Source organism: Colossoma macropomum, unplaced genomic scaffold (assembly GCF_904425465.1).
Source record: "Colossoma macropomum unplaced genomic scaffold, Colossoma_macropomum, whole genome shotgun sequence".
Classification (NCBI taxonomy): domain Eukaryota; kingdom Metazoa; phylum Chordata; class Actinopteri; order Characiformes; family Serrasalmidae; genus Colossoma; species Colossoma macropomum.
In genome coordinates this window covers 12,413,210-12,434,925 of record NW_023494794.1, presented here as the reverse complement: position 1 = coordinate 12,434,925, position 21,716 = coordinate 12,413,210, and the positions used below count along the sequence as shown (strand labels likewise).

The 21,716-nt window shown below is 40.0% G+C and overlaps 1 protein-coding gene and 1 long non-coding RNA gene across 2 annotated transcripts in view; one reads left to right on the top strand and one right to left on the bottom strand.

Annotated features, from left to right (window-relative positions):
• LOC118814552 overlaps window positions 1-2,181 on the bottom strand; it is an 11,820-nt gene extending 9,639 nt beyond the window's left edge. Inside the window, exon 1 of the long non-coding RNA XR_005007737.1 lies at window positions 2,081-2,181. This is a non-coding gene — a long non-coding RNA (uncharacterized LOC118814552). The remainder of the gene's footprint in view (window positions 1-2,080) is intronic.
• sapcd2 (suppressor APC domain containing 2) lies at window positions 1,558-21,716 on the top strand. The gene is made up of 6 exons (XM_036580202.1): window positions 1,558-2,647; window positions 8,297-8,433; window positions 14,874-15,020; window positions 15,255-15,356; window positions 15,809-15,922; window positions 19,700-21,716. The coding sequence occupies exons 1-6, from the start codon at window positions 1,804-1,806 to the stop codon at window positions 19,826-19,828; spliced, it is 1,473 nt and encodes a 490-aa protein (XP_036436095.1). The 5' UTR covers window positions 1,558-1,803; the 3' UTR covers window positions 19,829-21,716.

Here is a 21,716-nt window from a genome sequence, read left to right as displayed (position 1 = left end):
TATCTTCAGGATCAGGCTAGACATGCAAATATCCTTTCTGCCGTTTGTAGTAATGGGAGTAATCAAAAGCTTTAGGGAAATGGAATAGAGTATAGTATCAGTTTGCTTTTCAAAATGTCAGTACAAGCAAGTTCACAGAAAAAAATACCAAATAGATATTTAGCTTTTCAGTTTCAATTTAGTGTCAGTTTTAAGAGGGCTAAAGGCTTTTGTTTTGTTTTTGTTTTTTTTTTCAAAAAGATGGAGTTTTAGTTTTTTAAATTTGGAGTCAGTTTTAAGTTTTGATTTTAGTATTATGGTGAATATTTTGTCAGAAACTATGGTATACTCAAAATAATTCCAAATTGGACAGGTTATTTTCATCTAATGGTTTTTGCCATGATCAGTGATCAGTGTGACCAAAGCTGCACTTTAAAGCACTGGCAGTGTCAGGGGTCACTGCATTTGTGGGTCTTAATTGCATGCATGTGTTAGCATTTATATGGTTATATGGCCTAGAGAGACATTGTAAATCAACTGTGCAATTGCTTAATTAGTCTCAGCAAGTCAACTGGCCAGGATCTGTTTTCGTTCCTTTGTGTGACATAAGCGTATTCAATAATCTTTCCATCTACATGCAGTATACATAGTCACTTTTTTAAAAACACCTACTTGGTGGTGTACAGTTAGAGACTGTGGCCCATCTGTCACTGCATCGATTGTATTAGCCAGTGTAGTCTAACCTTTCATCAATGTTCAGTTTCTTATTTCAGAACCAGTTTTGACTGGATATTTCCCTCATAGACCAGCGAGCAATGTCACTGTGTGAAAACCCAAGCATTGTTGCTGTGGCTGATACACTTGTGGCAGCATCTGGTCAGCAGCAGTCCTGTGGTCAGATAATGTGCGGTGATAAATGGGGTAGGGAGAGGTTGACATATTGTGAATGACAAAGAGGGACTCCAGTCTGTAATAGTATACCTATATAGGGGACCTCATAAAAGGGCAATGAGTAAGTATTTGTTTCTAATGGTAGGTGCATTTGATTTCTAAAAATCTGTCTGATTTTGAGGGGGCGATTTGCAATAGGAATCTCAGCATATCAAGGTAGGGTTTATATTTGAATATATTCAGTGGTTATTCACTGTCTGCATGACACTATGAGTAAGCCAGTTCTTCTGTAGGCTTTTACTTCAAACCTCAAGCTACTCAAATTACGCAACCGTTACGAAGGGCTGCCATTGATTAGCCTATGCAAACACTTGAGAGATAGTGAGTGTTTCAAACCCTTACACAACTCAAAACTTAACTGAAAAGTGTCTTTCTGAAAACAGATATAAAAAAGATATTCTGTTTAGAATCACATTCCTGATGAATTCTAGTTTTATAACAAGCCGGGAGCCATTTTCGTGAACATTCACTGGATAACCGATATTTAAATACATAAAGAACAAAACTCAAACGCAGGGTTGCTGTTGTTGTAACCAATCAGCGCGAAGTGACTCTCACAGTGACCAATGACGGTGCAGCTGAATGGAGCGGCACAAACGTTCCAAAGGGCGGAGCGAGTGAGAAAAAAAGAAGGTCTGGCAGAAACTTGTGCGGGAACCGAGTGAGGGAATTTACTGCAAGAGAAATGTTGCTGGGTGGAAAAAGAGGGGAGACTAAGCAAAAGATCATTTTGAAATAACCAGACTGTATGGGTTAAGTTAAAGGCTCGTGGTCTTTCGTCGTTATAGGCTTTGACTTCTGGTCAGAAATAAGTGTTTAGTGCTAAACTCCGGATTACAGAAATCACCTCAGCTGTGAATCGTTGCTAACTTCATGGCTTTGGCTGCGACGGACCCCAACTGCAAACGGAACGGGCTCACCAACTCTTGCAGGACTGCTGTCAGAAAGGAGGCCATTCAAAGTAAAACAAGTGGGTTAAAACTAACGAACATGCAGCCGAAGGAAGCGGAGTTTGCCACGGACGGTTTACCAAAAGCCTTTCTGCACAGCCTGCGGACACTGTTCGACATCCTAGACGACGGCAGGCGAGGGTACGTGCACATATCGGAGATAGAAAGCCGGTGGCAGGGCGCGGAAACCCAGGATTTACCTGGTGGTGTGCTGGAGTGCTTGAGGCGGGTGAGTCCTCCTCACGGCTGTCTGACTTTCGAGCGTTTCGTCGCGGGGCTCCGGTACTCGATGCTGAACCCCGAAAACAGCAATAAAGCTCACTCCTCCAGCCAGCTGTCGTACCCCAACGCCTCCACAGCGCAGCCGCAGCTCCTACACTTGCATAAAGGCGTGGCGGCCCGGCCATATGAGGGGAAGGTTCGGCCGCTCGGGCCATGCAACGGAGCTAACCTTCATCACAGCCGCGCCTCCTCCTTACAGAGCCGAACAAGACACGAGGACAGCGGCTCCCTGTACTCTACCTCGAGTAAACCTTCCTCCACCGACTCCTCCACGTACCCCAGCCTGACAAGCGCTGCTCCTAGCTACGGCGGAGGCTACGAACGGACCGGCAGGAGCCTGGAGCGCGCGCAGGTCGGGCACGAGCGCACCGCTCACAGACCTGATTCGGCTCGCGCTATCAAAAAGGCGCCGCCGCCGCAGCAGCAGAGTCAAGTCCGATCAATCGAGTCACTGGCGCTCGAGTCTTCTTATTTCCAAAAGCCGAGTGAGTTAGTTTTGCTCAATACACACTGTTAAAACGTTACCAGTACAAAAAAACATATAAAATCCTTACATTTGCAGTTTGCAATTGGAATTCTTTTAAGCTTAATAAGTCCTGATTAGGGGTGTAACAATGCATCGTCATATCGCAGTGCAAAACTGAGAATGTGCATTCTGTTAATTGTGCCATGTGAATGCAGCTGCATTGTTTAAACACCAAAGTATCAGCACCCATCAACACCTCACTTCAGCACTCCTGCTTCGCAGCTCTGGTGTCATTAGTAAGCTGTGCAACAGTATCATTATAGTCATTATTTTTCTGCATTTAAATAAAAAATATCATGAGGATATCAAATATTGATCCCAGATTTGTGAATCGAAGTAAACTGTAGGCTGAGTGTATTGTTACACCCCTAGTACTGATTAAACACATTGTCCTATTACAATATCCTATTAACTCAGTAATGTCCATATCTGATGGCAAATATATCACATAATGATACCTAAAGACATTTGCATGAAATATGATATGTATCACAATATTTTGACACACAGGCGCAATGCTTTTGTAGCACTTCATTTAAGAACTGGCATCAAAATGATAATTCTGATAATAACTTCCACACTGTGCTGCACTAAATCCACTTACACCGAATTAATTATGCTATCTTTATGACGGAACATGCATTAAGTCTACTCTTTTGGTCACCAGAACTACTGAGTTCTACGATAAAAAATCCAGATTTGATTGTGAAAAGTCAAATCAGAAACCAGATTGGTACATTTAGATCCAAGTTAAAACTGTACAGCTCTGTAACTTTTTAAGTTGGAATAGTTCTTTTCTAGTAGTTTCCCCAGTTAAAAAAAAGTTGAATTTACAGCACTTTGGCATTTTTTTATGAATTTGGAAACTTTAATTTGCAACCCACTTTCAATTCCCTGAAGAGCTTTTGTAAGAAGTCTTCTCTGTTGTCACTGAAATACACTTAGTGATCCTTAGTAATAGGATAATGCTGCTTACTAGGAGGTCAGATCTTTGCTGCTAAGACCACACTGTCTGTCGCTCTGGGTAGAGTTCTTTATTTCTCCCTGATCTAGGACCAGCACCTATTATACAAATCCTAATCTCCACGATTAGAAGATAAACAGATGAAACTGGCCTCAGTTCAGTAGGAAAGAATCATGCGTATCACCTAGAGTGGAAGTCGATGACACCCCCACAGACTTTTGAGGGCATGTTTGTACTGGATGGTGTCTCTGTCTCTGTTTTAGTTAGCTAAGCTGTTATTATCAGACAAGTACATTAGTTAAGCAGGTGATGGAATCTGAAAATGAAAACAAATAGAAAAAAAAGTTATGCTGTTTTTGACAGGTGCAGACAGGAATGGGAATTAAGTTCTGAGGCATTCTCCCAAGCAAGATATCCATTTTTTTATTTTCTTGGTTGCAGACATTAATTACAGTGCATTAATGGCATGTTAAAGTTGCTGTTCAGGTCTGTGCCCAGATTTTGAGAATCTTTAAAACTCAATAGATTTGAGGGCAAAAGGCAGCTGCACCAGTTTCATGTGTTTTCAAAAAGCATTCCCAATTTTTATTTTACATTTGGAGTCTTTCATTCACAAATGCAACTTTATGAGAGCTGTGAGAGAACCATCAAAACCTATATTGCATTTTAATGAAGCAGACTGCTGATTGTGATGTAACTCAAGCAGACGTCACAGTAACAGGCCTTGGGCAGCAAGACTAGCTAATGTAACCTCTTTGGCAGGCTTTTAACATAATCTCTGAATTATGTTTCGCAGAAACTTGAAGAATGAACAGGTATGGTTAAGTTCATTTATGAATTCTCCAGGTTTTTTGCTTTAATGTCTGTGACAAGTTAATACGTCCTTCTATGGTAAAGAGTGATGTTCATTCTGTGAATGCTTGGAATGTGATCGTCATGCATCTACGTGACAAGCAGTTTCAGCTTTGAAACAGTAACATTCCAAACCTCTGCAGAATTAGTGCTGTGCTGACTACAGGGCTATCATGCTGCCAAAAAACTGACCAATGGGGAGATGTTAGCTAACCCATTAGCTGCTTAGCTCTTGATGTGGCGCTTTCCCTGAAGAGCACAAATTCAGCTCAGTAACCTGAAGTTCCCATGCTCACAGTTGGTGATCTTACCCAGAATGCTAGGGAACACTAAAGACTGGTCAGACAAGAGAGTGGAGATGGATGGAGGCTGATGGAGGCTAGTCCACAGTCATAATAACATCGGGCTGCTCATTAGCTTGTCCCATGTTCACTCAAGTTGACTCATGTATTGACACACTAGACGTTCTTTTCCCTTCTCTCTCGCTGTGTTCCTCTTCTCTACAAATGTCTGGAGCTGTAAATGTGACATGGCCAGAGGCAGTCCTCAGCAACAGCAAACCCTGGCACTTACATCACAAGCAGGCAGGCGTGTAGGGAGGGAGGCAGCAGATCAGGTCTGGGTGATGTAATCCCCATCGGTTCAGGCTGTGGATTTGAGCAGATTACTGCACGCTTGGTACTTGAGGCCCGACAGCCATGGAAGACCACATTCAGTGGGAACCGTGGTCCATTGCAGGTTTTGGGAAAGTGGCCAAAATGGCATTTAAAGATCAGAGATCACGTTGGCCACATTAATGGCGTGACAAGGAAAATGCCAGTGAAGATGCAACCTTTTTAAAGATATTTTCTCGTTTGTGAATGAATCCTCAGTAGGCATGTGTTGATCTAAAAATTTTATCATTACTTAACCTGTTGTTATTATAATGATATTGTATTAAAACAGCAACACTATATGTGTATAATAACACATGTAGATACATGTAAGGTCATTGTAATAGCAATAATGTGTTGGGGTTAAACATCCTGAGGATTTCTGTCTGAACAAATATCCCTGATGGCACTTTGTGTAGTAGCACATCAGTTTTATTCATTTCTGGAATCTTGTGTTTTGTCTAGAGTCCTGATTTTTCCTTAATGGGCACCATGTTTTTTGTTTCCTCACATTGAGCACATTGAGTTTGTAAGGACAGCATTGTAATCTTTAATAAAGGATGAATAAAGCTGGGATCGAAGTTTAACAGCATATTAGGTCCTTATGGATCCAGAGATGTTTCTTTGTACCTAAAAAATCTCTGGTGAAACTGCAGCTTGTTTGACTAAAAAGCTGTTTTTCAGAGTGTTCACAATAGCAATATTGTGCCTTGAATGTCATGATATACCTTATGATTGAATACTGACAGATATCTGATTCTCTGTAGTGAAAAAAAAAGAACGAAAAACAATGAAGATTTTCTTCAGAGTAATAGTTTGCCAAAAATTGGGCACAATTTTCCCATTACCCTAAGTAATCTGATAGCAAAGATGCACTGTGTCTGAAGTGTAAACCTTTAGTAGAATGGCTTCAGGGTGGCTGCTGCTACTGTTTTTAGATATGCAATGTACTTTTGTTTAGCTCAATCCCGGATGTGTCTTCCATTGGCCCAACAGACACTTTAGGCTGATGCACTTTCACTACTGTGTTGATCAGACAGACAAGAGCTGGGCAGTGGAGCTTGTTGGTGCTTGTCCTTTACAAGTCACATGTACAATTGTGAGATCACCAGGAAAACCTGACAACCTCACCCCAAGACTACACTCTGTATTTTGCAATATGCACTTTAAGGCCTTGGAGGTGGAGATGAGGATCTTTTGTAAGTGTTACTTTTGAATGTTCTCTCACACCCAAAACTCCAGGTTGAGCCATTTGTCAGTGGAAATTAGCATTTGCACTGCAAGGAATGTGTGTTGTGTCCTGGGAGGTGTCACCTTGAGCTTGAGACATTTTCTCTTCAGAGGAATGGTGAAAGAAGGTACTGCTGTGGCTTCTAGACTGACGAGTAATGTGGATCTTTTGAAGATCTTAAAAACCATAGATGTTTCTTGGGGATGGTTGAGCTTGGTTAGAGCTTGGTTATGTTCTGAACATGGATACAAAGCTAGATTAAGCATTATACAACAGTTAGTTCCTGCCAAGCAAGCTAATTGGTTGAGAAGCGTTCTAACCATGCTGTTATTTTGCCACAACATCACAGTTTTTTCACAAACACTGTATCACTCAGCTGAGACGCTGTTGCTGAGCAACGACTTTGACAACTGTAGGAGATACTCAAGCCATTTGAGCATTTTTACTTCTTACTTTGCACACAAACAGAAAATAGATACTTTTAAGATTACGTTTGATCTACAGCCTATTTGGTCAGACTCTGAAGATGAGACTACACTAAATTCCAAAACTCATTACCACTGAGCAAGCTTTTCAGTCAGCAGCTGTGACAGAAGAACACCTAAACAACCTGGAATTAGCCAGAAATGAACCAAATACCATTCCCCAAACAAAATGGGCTGTAAGATGCTTTACAGACTGGCTGGAACAAAACAACATTAATATTGATCTAGCAAAAATTGACAAAACTGATCTATTGACAAAACCTGGTATTTTGGCAGTTTTATGGCTTAGTCCGTACTTCAAAAGTCTTACAGCATACTGTGCAGCGAGTGAGAAGAGTTTGTTACTCTCATGTAGCAACAAGCTGCTTGTTAAGTAACTATAATTTGGCAGAAGGAATTGCTAACATTAAAACATATTGAACGCCACGTTCACAGCCCAATTTATTTATTTCTTACTTTATTTATTTAACTGTTGTGTAAAAGCAATAGAACACTCGCCCTTGGCTTGTGCCTGCGACCAAATCACAGCCGTGATGTTATTTCACGATAACATACTCCCTCTCATGTTCTATTGCTTAAACAGCACGAATATAGTCAGAGTGATGCAGATTAGTTGTTAACACTGATATTTTACTATTCCTAAGGAGGTTAAAATCAGTGTTGACTTCTGAAATAAGTTTCTGTGCAACTTACTGATGAACAGGAGAAATCAGCCCTCCAACTCTTGGACTACTGTCACCAGATCACCTGGAAATGCAGTAAATACCAGTGTGTCAGAGGTCCTACATCGCTGGGCAGATTCCTTCCAGGATTCAGTGAGCTCACTTTCCCTCCCTTAGCTTAAAAGTAAACAGCAGCTCTGCCTCTCCCACCCTACCAGTTGAAATAACGTACTTCATGTTTTTTTGCTTCTGGTATGCCTTGACACTATTTTCACATTCCAGCACCTTTAAAAACAGTCATGTTGACAAGTAGTTTTAAGGCGTTCCCAGAGACATGCATACGTGCATGTCTTTGGCCTTATAACCCCAACTGTAACTAAATGTATTAACCGTCAAAAGAACTTTAAAATAGGAATTATATTAAGTCTTCTTAGTAATTAGATTCTACAAAGGGTACTGTACTAGCATATGTTGACAGGTATTGTTTCACATCATTATAATGCACTAAAATACGTTTTGTAAATTTGGAATTGTTCCTCTGTTTATGTGTCCTATTTATTCCATCATCATAGCACTTTCACCAGATGAGTCTTTCTTTTTAATGGCATGTAAGGCAAGATCAGCCCCCTCTTGTGGCCCTGGGTGATATAACAGAGCTAATATCAGCTGTGGCTGTTACTCCTAAGTACCAATTGCTGTATTTCATTTCACTTATTCTTTCTTTCTTTCTTTCTTTCTACCTTCCTTCCTTCCTCTCTCAGGTCCTCATGGTGAAAGCGCTGGTCTACCTCGATCACAGAGTGAGACCACTACAGGATTCACAGGATCTAGAAGGCACGGGAGGACTCGAGATGAGCAGAGACGGCACACTATCACAAATGGAGTTGACTATGGAATGGTATGAAACTCCCAAACTCCCAACGTCACTGTCTTCCATTCAAGTCCCTTTGAGTAAAAGTGACAAATGTGGTTAGTAGGGATATATGGGCCTGCATACTCATCTGATCACAGTTATCTGAGCTGATTGCAATTATGTAAGCTGACCCAATACGGCCACTTTAGGCTTATACTTTAAAGGAAACCAAGTAAACAGATATTTGTAAACATATTTGTTACTTGTCAGTGTATATTCAATTTGATAAATTGAGAAAAATGAATCTGCTATTTTGGCGTATTTTCCTTTCAAAACCGGTGTGCAGTTCAGTAGGCTGTTGAGATTTTTTTCTCATTTCTACGTCACAGCAATGTAGAACCCTGCCCTCCACTAGAATAACCACACCTACCAACCCCGCCTTCACCGCCACCACCGCTGTTTACAACATGATTTCACAGTGAACACCAGTGAGTCATGTTTTCAAGACATAGATTGCATAGACAGGTAAACATCTTTTTGTATTTCAGTTTAACAGGTAACATGATTTGCACTCCAGACCCAGTGTTTGCATCGCTTTTGTAGTTGTATGGTCCCCTTCAGCCATTTAACTGTACACAGTAACGCAATGAAGACCCCACCCACTATGTGTTCTAGTTGGCCAATAAGAGTCTTTTCATTTGTACATAGAATCAACGTCCAGAAAATTTAACTGAAAAAAGAGTGAAATAGGTCTCCTTTAAGATAATTTCATTGTTAATTGAAATGATTTATATGGCAATTAATCATCAGCTAAAATTTAGTGATTGTGGCAGGCCTAGTGATATACAGATATGGTATAGTTTCACTGTTAAGGTTAGAGAACCCTGCTTGGTAGTTTTCACGTGACCACTGGATGAAACCTGACTGACAGCAGTAAATCCAATCTTGTAAAGCCACTGGTGCTGTATGAATTGCTAAAGGAAAATGACTGACTTGTCTATTAAAAAATGCTCTCTGCTTTCCTAAATAGCTCTGTTCTGGTATTCAACGGTTTTAAACCAGATGGGCTTTCACCTTCAATTCAGTTGCTTTGTCTTCTTAGATGTCAGGTTTTAATCAGTGTAATTGATTTATTATATGTGCTGCATGTTCCCCTGCTTTATATGCACTTCTTAATATACAGCAAGTACTGTGAATGAGGGACTTTAAAAATACAATATGTGAGATGCGTTTCCTTTACAAGCCTTATGGCACAAGTAAAGCCAACTGATGAAGTGATTCCTCTAGACTGCAGACACCCTTTAACAGCAACTTGGCTGGTGTTGCTGTTGTGTAGTGTAGTTTTTAGGTGTTATTTCTTTCTTTAGCAAAAACACATTTTTACAGTTATAGCATTTAGGGAACACTTATCCAGAGCAACTTACAGAAGTGGTTGGGAGTCTACTTTAAATTTATCCTTAAGCTTATGTAGATACATGGTTAAAAAAGATGGTTCATCAAAATATCTTGAAAGAAAATCCATTTGCATGATTAAAGCGTTCTTTGCATCATGAAAGGGTTCTCCAGGTTGATGGAGAATGTGTTGTATATAGTTCTATATAGAACCATTTTGAAAAGGGTTCCATATAGCACCAAAAAGGTTCCTGTATTGTTAAGATGTCAAGCTGCAGCACAGTTTCCACCAATCTGAAGAACTATTTCACAATGCAAAGAACCCTTTAATCGTGAAAACGGTTCTTTGAGTCTTTGTGCTTCTATATAGAACCAATTTCTTTACTAACAAACCCTTGAAGAACCATATTTTTTAAGTGTGTAGTTTAGAGTCTAAAGATAACTTTAAACTAAGAGTTTGACAGAAACAGGAGTCAGTGGTGAAACATACATGCTTAATCAATTTTTGGCTTTGTAGACAAGCATTAAGCTTTTAAGGCTTATTAGGGATGCATGTGTGAATCATGCAAAACCCAAACATTACTGGTAAAAGTATCCTAATAATGTCCCTAATTTTGAGCATGAAAGAGGCTAGAGACAACTGATTTCAAGTGGAAAGAAAGAGATACTGGTAAGGTGCATTTGTGAGAAAGATGCAGATACTTCTTTTTTGCAGCAGCAATTATTTCAGAGGTGAACTTTGAAAAGAGAGAGCAGCTTAAGAACTGATCTGAGACTAATTGTGATTTTCTCCACCCTTTTTCAGCCTTCCTTAATTCTCTCCAGTTGCTGCCAGAACATCTGACAGCCAAGAAATGAGTGGAAAAGACTGTGTTGTAGAAGAGAGCAGAGCAGGTAAACTAAAGAAGACTAGATGAAACAAGAGAAATAGAGGAAAGTATCAATAGCAGTTTCCAGTGAAGGAAGAAAACGAGTCATGGTGTGTTAGGGTATTTATGATGCTTGAAGCAAGGAGTAAAGGAGGGATGTAGTGGAGGTTGCGGCACACTTGGGGAAGTATATGTGGGGGTTGATTTAGAAGTGGAAGGAGGGTTTATTGTGATGTTTATTTAAGTCTTCCGAAGATCATTTCCAGCACACTGACTGCTATGTGGCTAGAAGGAAACTGGCCTGGGGGGAGGAAGAAGGATTGCAGCTTGCACTCTCATGGGAAGTTAAAGTGAGAAAGGGATGGGGTTCCATTATTGTGGAAGAGACCCTAGAGGATATCCTATGAAACTCACCCATAAAGTTTCGTAGGGCAGGGGTTCTCAACCCTGGTCTTGGAGGGCCCCTGATATTTTCTTGCTTTACCACGTTTGATTCAACAGGTCATCTGATTCATAAGATCTTTGAGTTGAAAAGGGTGTGTAAGAGCAGGGAAAAATGTAAATGTCCAAGGCAAAGGGCCTCCAGGACTGCGCTTGAGAACCACTGCCTTAGGGGACCAGGAAAGTAATAAATGACAGTAATTTGAAAGGAAGGTTACAGTAACATGTTATTATAAGGATGACATGCAAGGAAAATGAACGCCATTCCTGGGAAACAAACCTGTGCCACCACAGTTGCTCATATATCATGAAGAATGAGAGAAGGTGAAAGCATACAGAAAAGCTAGTATCGCCAAGTTCTCAGTCATCATCCAGGTCTCTCTTTGGAGCCAGGAATTGTAGTGTGGTGGATGCCAAGGTTGAGATTTGAAGTTTGAAGCTTCTTGAACAGGAGATCTGCATTTCCACAGCCCATCTGCCACCACTGTCTGAGATTACGATGACTGTGGGGGATAGATAAGATTACTGGTATTGTGGTTTCTGTGATGATGAAAATGTCTTAGAGGTTTGCGAGAAGTGTATGGATTAGAGAGAGGTACATGTTGCAAAACACAGAAACAGCGAACAGCTTTAAGATGGGTAAAAGTAATCATATTTGTCTTTTCCTTTCTGGGGGGGTTGGCAGCTGTTGCTCGCCTGATACCCCATGATACAATCCTCAGTTAGTAAAGATTATGATTATTATTAGATTATTCCTGATGGATAAGCTGATAATATAGACTGGGTGTTGTGTTAAAACTATTCCCCAAAAAATCGCTCTCGCACTGGAATATGGGCTGCCAACACTGCTCTACATTCTCCATGGCCACAGCCTACCACTCCCCTCTTTTCACTCTGCTTTCCCTAGCTCTCTACCCCCTCCCTCTCTCTCCCCCTTTCGTCCCTCCCTTCATCCATTCTGCTCCCCCTCTCTCAACTCTCATTCCTCTCTCTCCTATTTTCTCCTTCCCCTCTCTTTCCCTCTCTCTCTTCCCTGCACTTGCTTCTCTTCCTATCTGTCTTTTCCCTGCCGAGCAGTACTCTTGTGTCTTGCGTCGTCTCTTCGGTGGGACCCGGCAGGCTTAGATCTCTTCCCCCCTCCCTCTCCCTCCTTCCTCCTCCCTTCCCCCTCCTTCCCCCCTCCCTCATCCCCATGGTGGTGAGCCGGCTCGGGCCCCGGGGCCTGGAAGCTAGGGAGCCACTGGGGCCAGCCAGTCCGGCCTGGAGTGCTGTCTGGGCAGCATACACTACTGTCTTCATTCCTCTCAGCAGCAGCCTTTACTCCAGCAAGGCCTTGCACTTTTTCTTCTGGGTGAGTGAACAAGGGAGTGGGAGAAGTAGAGGAGGGCAGCTGAAGAGGAGTGGTGGTGAAGTTTAAGGAGTAGTGTCAAGTTTATATTTTCTGGTAGTGCTGGCCAGTCATATCATTTATGCTGTATTGGTGTAGTTTTAGCAGTGTTGATTGATATGTCATTTGCTGGGTGCATCAGCATTGTCTGAAAATCTGTATTCTGTCTGGTTAACATTTACCTCTAAAAGGTGACTGTGTGCGGTTCCCTCATGTAATTTTAAGGAATTCAGAACAGAACAACAGTCCAGTCAGAACAAGCAATGTCAAGTTTGTAAGACATTCTTTTTGCATAGGTTTGCAGTACATCGGAAGCATGGGTTCATTCATTTTATTAATGCAAACTAAGGTATATATTTGGAAAATATCACTGAATTGCACCTGTACTGCCCTGTACTACTCTGTGAGAATAATGGTGCTCATTTTCATGGCCAGGTTGTTATGGAATTGTTAAACCTGCAGGTATAAGGTCTGTTGGCATGTTGATGATTAACCTGTATGAAGCTGGTGATGTGCCAGACTGGGCTGTTGCATTATAGTTGATGATTATTTCTCATTGGAATAGCAGCGGTTGTTGAATGTAAAACAAATTCAGTCGCACATCTGTTTCTTCTTTTTTCACTCTCGCAGCTGACACCATGCCTGCTGCTTCTCTGGAAGTTTAGTCTAGACTAAATACACCTCGCAAATGTTTACGTGGCTTGTTTTGCAGCCTGAAGTACTCTCTCATTCAAGTACTTCTAGTGCTCAAGAGCTATTTCATTCTAGCTGGCCTGCTAACTGGAGCTTAAGTCCCAATGCTGTCTGTCAATTGATGTCATTGTCTGTCAGGTGATGTCATTGTCTACCATGCCGTGTCACTTTAATTCTGAATTGGCTCGCTTTGCCTGCATCTGTATTGGCTGCACTGTTGCCTGCACTGCTCCCCCACCCTCACGCTTTCTTTACAAAGAGGATTTACCCTCTCCCTGGCCCACCATACAAAACACACAGCCTGACACTTTGGACCATGCTTCATTCCAGCTACAAAAGCCCCCACTCCCCTTTCTTTAGTTCTCTCTCTCTCACTCGCTTTCATGGCATGCCTCGTCTCGTGGGACTCCCATTCAAATGAGGAGTTGCTGAATGGGAACTGCATTTAGTATGCATTTGCACAAGGGAGCAAGATTCACTTTTTTACTATTATGAATTTCAAACATAATTATCTTGGTCCTAATTATTGTTTATGACATTAATCTGGTTACAGGTGAAGTGAGAAGTTAAATGGCATTGATGTTTTACTTGTAGATGACTTAAATTTCTCTTATCATTACTTTTGCAAATGCACCATACGTCTATTACGTTAGCCCTTAAAAATAGTTTCTGCTTTTGCTTTGCTGTACTTTGTAAATTATGTCAATAGATACTTAATAATATAATAAATTATGCAAGGAATTACTTGCAAGGAATTTACATTCTACAGGTTTGTATCTGCATTTGCGCAAAACAAGATTCTATACATAACAATTTTTATTCATTTTCAGATTATAATAAAATATCTTTAATTCTGTTTATCAAATGATAATCCATACTTCTGGCTGATTTTTCCGCTTATTTCAATACTCTATGAGCGAAAAAAAACAAAACAAATCATAACATGCTTTGGTTATTGATAAGAAAGAACTATGACTTCTAGGGTTTAAATCTTACCCAAATGTTTAGCAGACTGTTGTATTGTTGGCTGGCCAAGAAACTGACCAGATCCTGTGTGTGACTTGAAAGTCATGGATCATTGGATTATTAGCCTCAAGAGATGCACAACGATATCAGAAACATAATGGTTTTGGTGGATATTTGCTTAAAAAGAAAAATATTGACATCAGGCAGATGTTTAGATTTAATTTTATACTGATATTTGATTACATATTTATTGTACTCCAGAAGAGCACAATTTTAAAAATGGCTGCATTTTATTCATTTTACTGCATTCCACAATTAAGTCTTACATTACTCTGTAATGTTAATCCTAGCGGATCTAGTTCCAGATTCAACATTTGTAGATAAATGTTTATGTATTGTCATTGATACCTGCATCAGCATATACATATGTAAAAAAAAAATGGATTGGCATCGGCCCACAATTCCCATAATGATGCATTCCTGTTAGCCTCCACAATAAACCCTTGTGACGATTACTATGAAAAAAAATTGGATTGGCATCGGCCCACAATTCCCATAATGATGCATTCCTGTTAGCCTCCACAATAAACCCTTGTGACGATTACTATGATCTTAATATCTTAATATCTTCTCCTAAAAAGAGATTCTACTTTGGTTTCTTTTGTAATGGAGGGTTCATGTACTAAATCCTTACCAAATCACTGAAATGCTTTACTCTGCGCTGGTGTCCTCAACAGCTGAAGCAGATGAAGGAGCTTGAGCAGGAGAAGGACTCTCTCCTGGCTGGGCTGGATGTGGTGGAGAGAGCCAGAGACTGGTACCAGAGCCAGATCCACAACATCACTGAGAGACAGAGGCTGGTTGGACAGAGCAGCCACTGCACTGTGTGTACAGTATATGTCTACTTAAGATAGAGAATTAGATAATGCAGGGCCAGAGAATAGATAATATGAAGGCATATATTATAACATGGTTATAATAATATATAATATGCTTATAATAATATGTTAAGTATACATATTGAAGGTGTTTAACTGCATACAGTCTATATCTACACCTGGCATTTTTTACTATTAGGCAACACTGCATATTTGTTGTTTATGTGTCTGTGCCATCAGGATTTTCTGACAGAATCCAGTCAGAGTCGCCTGAATGTCCTTCTACCCAAACTACAGGAAGTCAACCGCTGCCTTAATGATCTCATATCATACTCTGGAATGGTTAGTCTTTCACATCTTTATATCTAACACTCTGACTGTGTTCAGAAAATATTACATTTTGGCAAAACTAACGAAAGGTAGTTTGATTCATTTTTTAATTAAAGTATTTATGATGGTAGTGAAGTGATTGGTTTTCTTCTCAACGGGTAAATGAAGATGTTACTCATGATTATGCCATAGTGGGTCTCTTCTTCGTTAGAGGACTGAATACCTATCTAAAATGAAAGCTCTTACGTTTCCAGTAAAAAAGATCTGCACATTGGAAATTTGAGAAAAGTATTTTTAAGTCAATTTTGCCCACATTGCTATATTAAGAATATGTCTCAAACAGCACAAGGCAGTCCTTTCATCTAATCCTTTGTGCTTCATTCGACTGCCTAGTCAATGTAAATGCATGTCATTCATCTAAATCAATTAAGAATAACAGAATCTCTTTCCTCTTTTCTGCTCAGTCATTCCCTTCTCCGACCACACAGCCCTCTTCTATCTCCCCGAGTGCCCAGCCTGGCCAAGCACCTCCACAGGCCATCCAGAGACTGAAGGACCAGAACCGCCTTCTCACAAAGGTGCAACCCATTTTCACAACACTGAAAAAAATAGTGTTCTATGAATGTCATGTAATTATGCCACACATTTCCATTCAATGTGGTTTAGTCAGCATACCCACACTTCTCATCGTAAAACACTGTTTATTTAATGCCAGCGTATTTTCAGGTTGTAAGTCAAAAAGCTCTTTGGTTTTGTCTTCTGAATGTAAAATAAAATTTCACCTTAATGGTGTCAAACTAATTACCATTTGACATTTGCACTGATTCTATATTAATCTAATTAAAATACTGTTCAGATGTGATGAGTTTTACATGCGAAGGTGGGGTAGTGTAATTTTACCACAGGACATCTGCTATGTTTGTTACTGATTAGTATTAATTATAGAGATGGGAGTGCCTACTTTATTTCTGCATTGTCATCACACCAAAGAAGGTTCCATACGCAATATGCTCTACTGCTTAGTAGAAAACGTCCAAACATTTAATTTACTCATGATCTTAGATCCTAACCATCTGCCTATCTGCCTTAAGTGAATACAGGTTGTCAGTAGTATTGTCGTTAGCTTGGGAATTTATTGCCAGCAGTCAACACTGGCACATAGAATCAAGCATTTTTCTGTCATTTTAAATCTTAATGTTTGGAGTTACACACAAAGTGGGGCAGTATGTACATCAGTTTGATTTGGGCCATGGAGAATACAGTTTGCTTCTTTTCGTGCCTCTAAGAAAAAACAAACAAATACCCCTTTTTCACAGGATATGATGAACTTATGAACAGACTTATTTCTATGGTTTTGTAGAAGGTAAAAGCCACCAGAATCTTTACAGGCATGGGAGTAAGCAGTGTATAAAATTAGCTGTCATTCTGATGGAACTCAAATCACTAAGAAACACTGGTAAAAATTACATTAACTCACCTCCCCATGTTAAACTAATCCTGTGGGAATAGTACTTAAAGCGTCAGGGAACCTTAATCCATGTTTTGTTTCTAAGTGGGTTAATCTATCTTGTGCAGGCACACAATATACATGTACAAATGATGTCCTGTAAATATGTATATACATAAATTTTTACATAAATTCACACAATGCTAAAGGATTAATAAATGTGTCTTAAAATGTGGTAAGATTTTTATTTAAGTCACAACAATAGATGAAGAGACCCCAATAAAACAAATAACACAATCAGTTATATAGTTTTTCATTCATTAATTGAACAAAGAGATCCAACATTAGATGTTTTTGTTGGCACAAGTATGTGACCCTCTAGAGTTATCAGTTTGGTATAGGTGATAATTAATGTCACGAGGTTGAATCAATTGTATGACAATCAGGAGTGATTGTGGATGACCCTACCCAATTTAAAAAGTCTTCACCATCAAGGTCTGGTCTTTACCATGCACATTTGTTAGTAGATGGCATTTCCCAGTCGAAGGAAATTTCTGAGGTCCTCTGAAAAGCATTTGCCAATGCTCAAGCTCATTGGGCTGGATGAGGTTCCATAACAATGAGTGTGGACCAGTATACTGTCAAGCAGATAGTGTACAAATGGAGGAAATTCAATACCATTCTTACCCTTCCTAGAAGGGTTTATCCAACAAAAATGACTTCAAGAGTAAAGTGTGTAATATTCTGGGAGATCACAAAGGAACCCAGGGTAACATCTAAGGCTCTGCAGGCCTCTCTTATACTGACTAATGTCAGTGTTTGTGAGTTTACCATCAGGCAAACACTGAAAAAGAATAGTACTTATGGACTTACAGCATGGAGAAAGCCACTACTCTCCAGAAAGAACATGGCTTCATGTTTAAAATTGGCTAAAGACCACCTGGATAAGCCGGAAGAATACTGAAATAATGTTATGCGGACAGATAAGGCAAAAACAGATCTTTATGGCTTATTTGGGAAATGTTACGTTTGGCAAAACTGACTGCATTTCAGCATAAAGCCTCATCCCACCTGTAAAATAAGGTGGTGGCAGTATCATGGTTTGGGGCTGTTTTACTGTTATTGGACCAGGACAACTTGCCATCATTTAATTTAGCTTTAAATTCTGGATTGTATCAAGAAATTATACAGGAGAATGTTAAGGCATCCGTCCGTTAACTGAACCTCAACAGAAGGTGGGCCCTTTAGAAAGACAATGACCCTAAGAACACCAGTAAGTCTACAAAGAATGGTTTAAGCAGAGGAGATGTTGCATTTTGCAATGGCTTAGTCAAAGTCCAGACCTTAATTCAATAGAAATGTTGTAGTAGAACCTAAGACATGCAAGAAAGCCCTGTAATATAACAGGGATGAAGTAGGAAGAGGAATGTAAGGAAGAATAGGCCAAGATTCCTTCAAGGCTGGGGTAGGTGCTGAGCAACAAAGAGGGGCTGATCAATGGTTACAGGAACCATTTCATTAAAGTTATTGCTTCTAAAGGGGAGTCACACCAGTTACTGAGAAAGCTCCAGATTAGAGGCAAATCGATGTTTGCTCAGGGCTTGCAAATAAGCTCTCGATTGCTATGTGTAAATATATATATTGCTTTTGTCGGAAGAAAACCTCGTATCTCCAAAATGGTAACTTTACAGGAAAAGGAAAAACGTACTTTACTTTTAATGTACATCAATGAAACCAGACTTTTTTTTCAGATAATTTTGGACTGTTTCTTTTAGTTCTTTCTTCGTGAACTTTACACACAATATAAAAGGCAACAGGCATTTTCAAATAATGTCAAAAATGTTCCTACTCTCATTGTCCATTTTGTCAGCTCCACTTACTATATGTGCAGTGTGTAGTTCTACAATTACAGACTGTAGTCCATCTGCATACTTTGTTAGCCCCCTTTTTACCCTGTTCTTCAGTGGTCAGGACGCCCATGGACCCTCACAGAGCAGGTACTATTTGGGTGGTGGATCATTCTCAGCACTGCAGTAACACTGACGTGGTGGTGGTGTGTTAGTGTGTGTTGCGCTGGTCTGAGCGGATCAGACACACCAGTGCAGCAGTTTTTAAACACTGTGTCCGCTCACTGTCCACTCTATCACACTCCTACATTGTCAGTCCACCTTGTAGATGTAAAGTCAGAGACGATAGCTCATCTGCTGCTGCACTGTTTGTGTTGGTCATCCTCTAGTCCTTCTTCAGTGGTCACAGGACGCTGTTGGCTGGATATTTTTGGTTGGTGGACTATTCTCAGCCCAGCAGTGACATTGAGGTGTTTAAAAACTCCAGCAGCACTGCTGTGTCTGATCCACTCAGACCAGCGCAACACACACTAACACACCACCACCACATCAGTGTTACTGCAGTGCTGAGAATGATCCACCACCCAAATAGTACCTGCTCTATGAGGGTCTATGAGGATCCTCTTACCATATAGGTCCACAAAGAACAATAAAATGAACAATGAGCATAGAAACAAGAGGTGGTCATAATGTTATGCCTGATCGGTGTATATATTGTGTATAATCATATGCCAAAAGCCAGACCTCTGCTCCAATTACATGGTTTTTACATTGATTTTCTAATTGATGTGTTTTGATTTACACACCTCTGCATATTTCAAAGCACAATTACTGACTACACATATAAATATTAAATTTTATACAATGTGTTGAAATCATCAAATTAATAGAAATTGTGCACTAAAGTTTTCAGAAAAATACCTTATTTAAGTTCCCTCTAGAGGGTGTGTTTGTTTAACCAGAGGTATTCAGACTTTTGCATATGACTGTACAGTTACACTATTACACTGTTGTGCAGGTAAACATAACTAATATCTCTCATTTTCTCTCTGATGTCTCAGGAGGTGACGGAAAAGAGTGAGCGCATTACCCAACTGGAGCAGGAGAAATCCGCTCTGATTAAGCAGCTGTTTGAGGCACGAGCTCGTAGCGCTCATGACAGCAGTGCGCTCGACTCAACTTTCATATGAGAAGGGCAGATTCAACCAACATCTGACCACAAGCATGCCAAACCCATGAATTGACTGCAACCACTCCACAACCATGGTACCCCTGACTGTGATTTGACCATGACTGCTCCTTTAACCATGATTTAATGAGATTGACTGTGTATCACTCCACAACTGTTATATTCTTAAATATGTTTGACAAGGACACATTAATAAGTAAGATTAAGACTTAAACCATTAAGACCTTGACTGTCAAAGGAACTGGAGCATTATCATCCAGTCTGGGCTCAAAACTCAAACTAACCAGCCATCTTTGCAATGGTTAGTATGTATGGACCTGAATGCTACAACTTACCCTCTACATACACTGAACATAGCATTGGAGTCCCGATACCACCACAGAATGAGTAAGAACAAGCACCATATAATTAGGAGTGTTCTCACATGTCTCGCACGTGTTACTGATTTTTTCGTGTAACTCAAGTTATGGTGTCATAAGGACTGATAAGGACCCCAGGATTTTGGACCCACATCTTCACCAAGCATCAAGATTTGTTTTACCATTTCAAATATATCTTTCAGGATCCCAGACACTCGAGGAAATGGATTAAGCAGGCATGTGACAAAGAATGGAAAACACTCTCTATTTCTGTTTAATACTATCAGAACATAAATTATCTATGAACTAATAATGCAACTTTGCAATAGCTGTGTAAATAGAATTTGTATGAACTGTTGACCTGCTCCTTGTACCATGCATATATGAATCTTTGGACCACTCCTAACAGATAGATATTGTTAACCTTGGATTGATTCTTGATTCTTAAATTTTGAATCTTTATTCTGTTCCTCGGAAAACCTGGAACTTACATATTAGTGTTATCTATGTAACATTTTCACCCATACATCAGTTATTCTGTTTCAACGGCTCCTGCAAACCAGACTTGACTTGACACCAGAGTACAGAGAGCTCCACCTGTGAATAAGCTTTTTTGGGTTTGTAGTGTGATTCATTTCAAGAGTGACTGTAATGTAATTTGCACGTCCTGTTCGAACCAGGATTCTTCTGAAAGAGATCTGTAAAATACTCTTAAGATCCTCTTCTGTAAGATCTTTTTGCAACGAGCCAGGTTCTGAAGGTGACAAATCTGATCTTTTGTATGTGGATTCCTGAATGGGTTCTAGCCGTCATTTATACACCTATATACCCAGGTTCCGACACTAATGATATTAAGAAAGATTTACATTTTGTAATTTAGAATATGTGTACAAATGTGGGTAGACGTGACCAAGCACAAACTGATCTTAGTCTTGGAAAGCACAAGAAAAAGCTTTTAAGAGATTTTTTCAGTCCTTAAGGTTAAGAACAAGCAGCCTCAAATGAACTTACAGCCAGCTGGATGGCAAACTGGAACTAATGCTGAGGAGGTAGAGGCTTGAGGCAGGAAGGATGTTTGCATGTGGAAGAGACTTGTGGTGTGAGCAGAGAGTTTAAGGAAATGTATTTTGATAACTGTTCTGAGGTGGCAAAACCCAGTTCCACTCTACTAGCATGCTTCTGTGGTGTCCAGCACCTGGACCGTGCAAGCCTGAAAAATTGAAAATTGGAATTTCCTCCACTTCAGTTAGGTATTTAGGGAAGGATGCCTTAGTTTGGACTACATAAATTGCTCCTTGGTGAATTAACTGATTGGTAAGTTCAGATGTAATATCAATTCACAGAACTATACTTCATCCTCCATGAGCCAGTCATGTTGAAATACTCTTGTATGGTCTCTGAGAGTGTTACAATTTGTGATTGATCAAATATTACATACCTTGGCTACAAGCACTAAAGATTGTTTGCATCTCTTTTTTAACACTTTTTTAACACTTCTTGGCCTCACCTAATAAAATGCTTTATTTTGTC

What these genes read in the sequence shown, in the direction of transcription:
- sapcd2 (XM_036580202.1), top strand. Translation starts at nt 1,804, where the DNA reads ATGGCTTTGGCTGCGACGGACCCCAACTGCAAACGGAACGGGCTCACC. An exon ending in TTCTTATTTCCAAAAGCCGA is followed by an intron (nt 2,648 to 8,296) that starts GTGAGTTAGTTT and finishes TTCCTCTCTCAG; the next exon opens with GTCCTCATGGTGAAAGCGCT. An exon ending in TCATATCATACTCTGGAATG is followed by an intron (nt 15,357 to 15,808) that starts GTTAGTCTTTCA and finishes TTTTCTGCTCAG; the next exon opens with TCATTCCCTTCTCCGACCAC.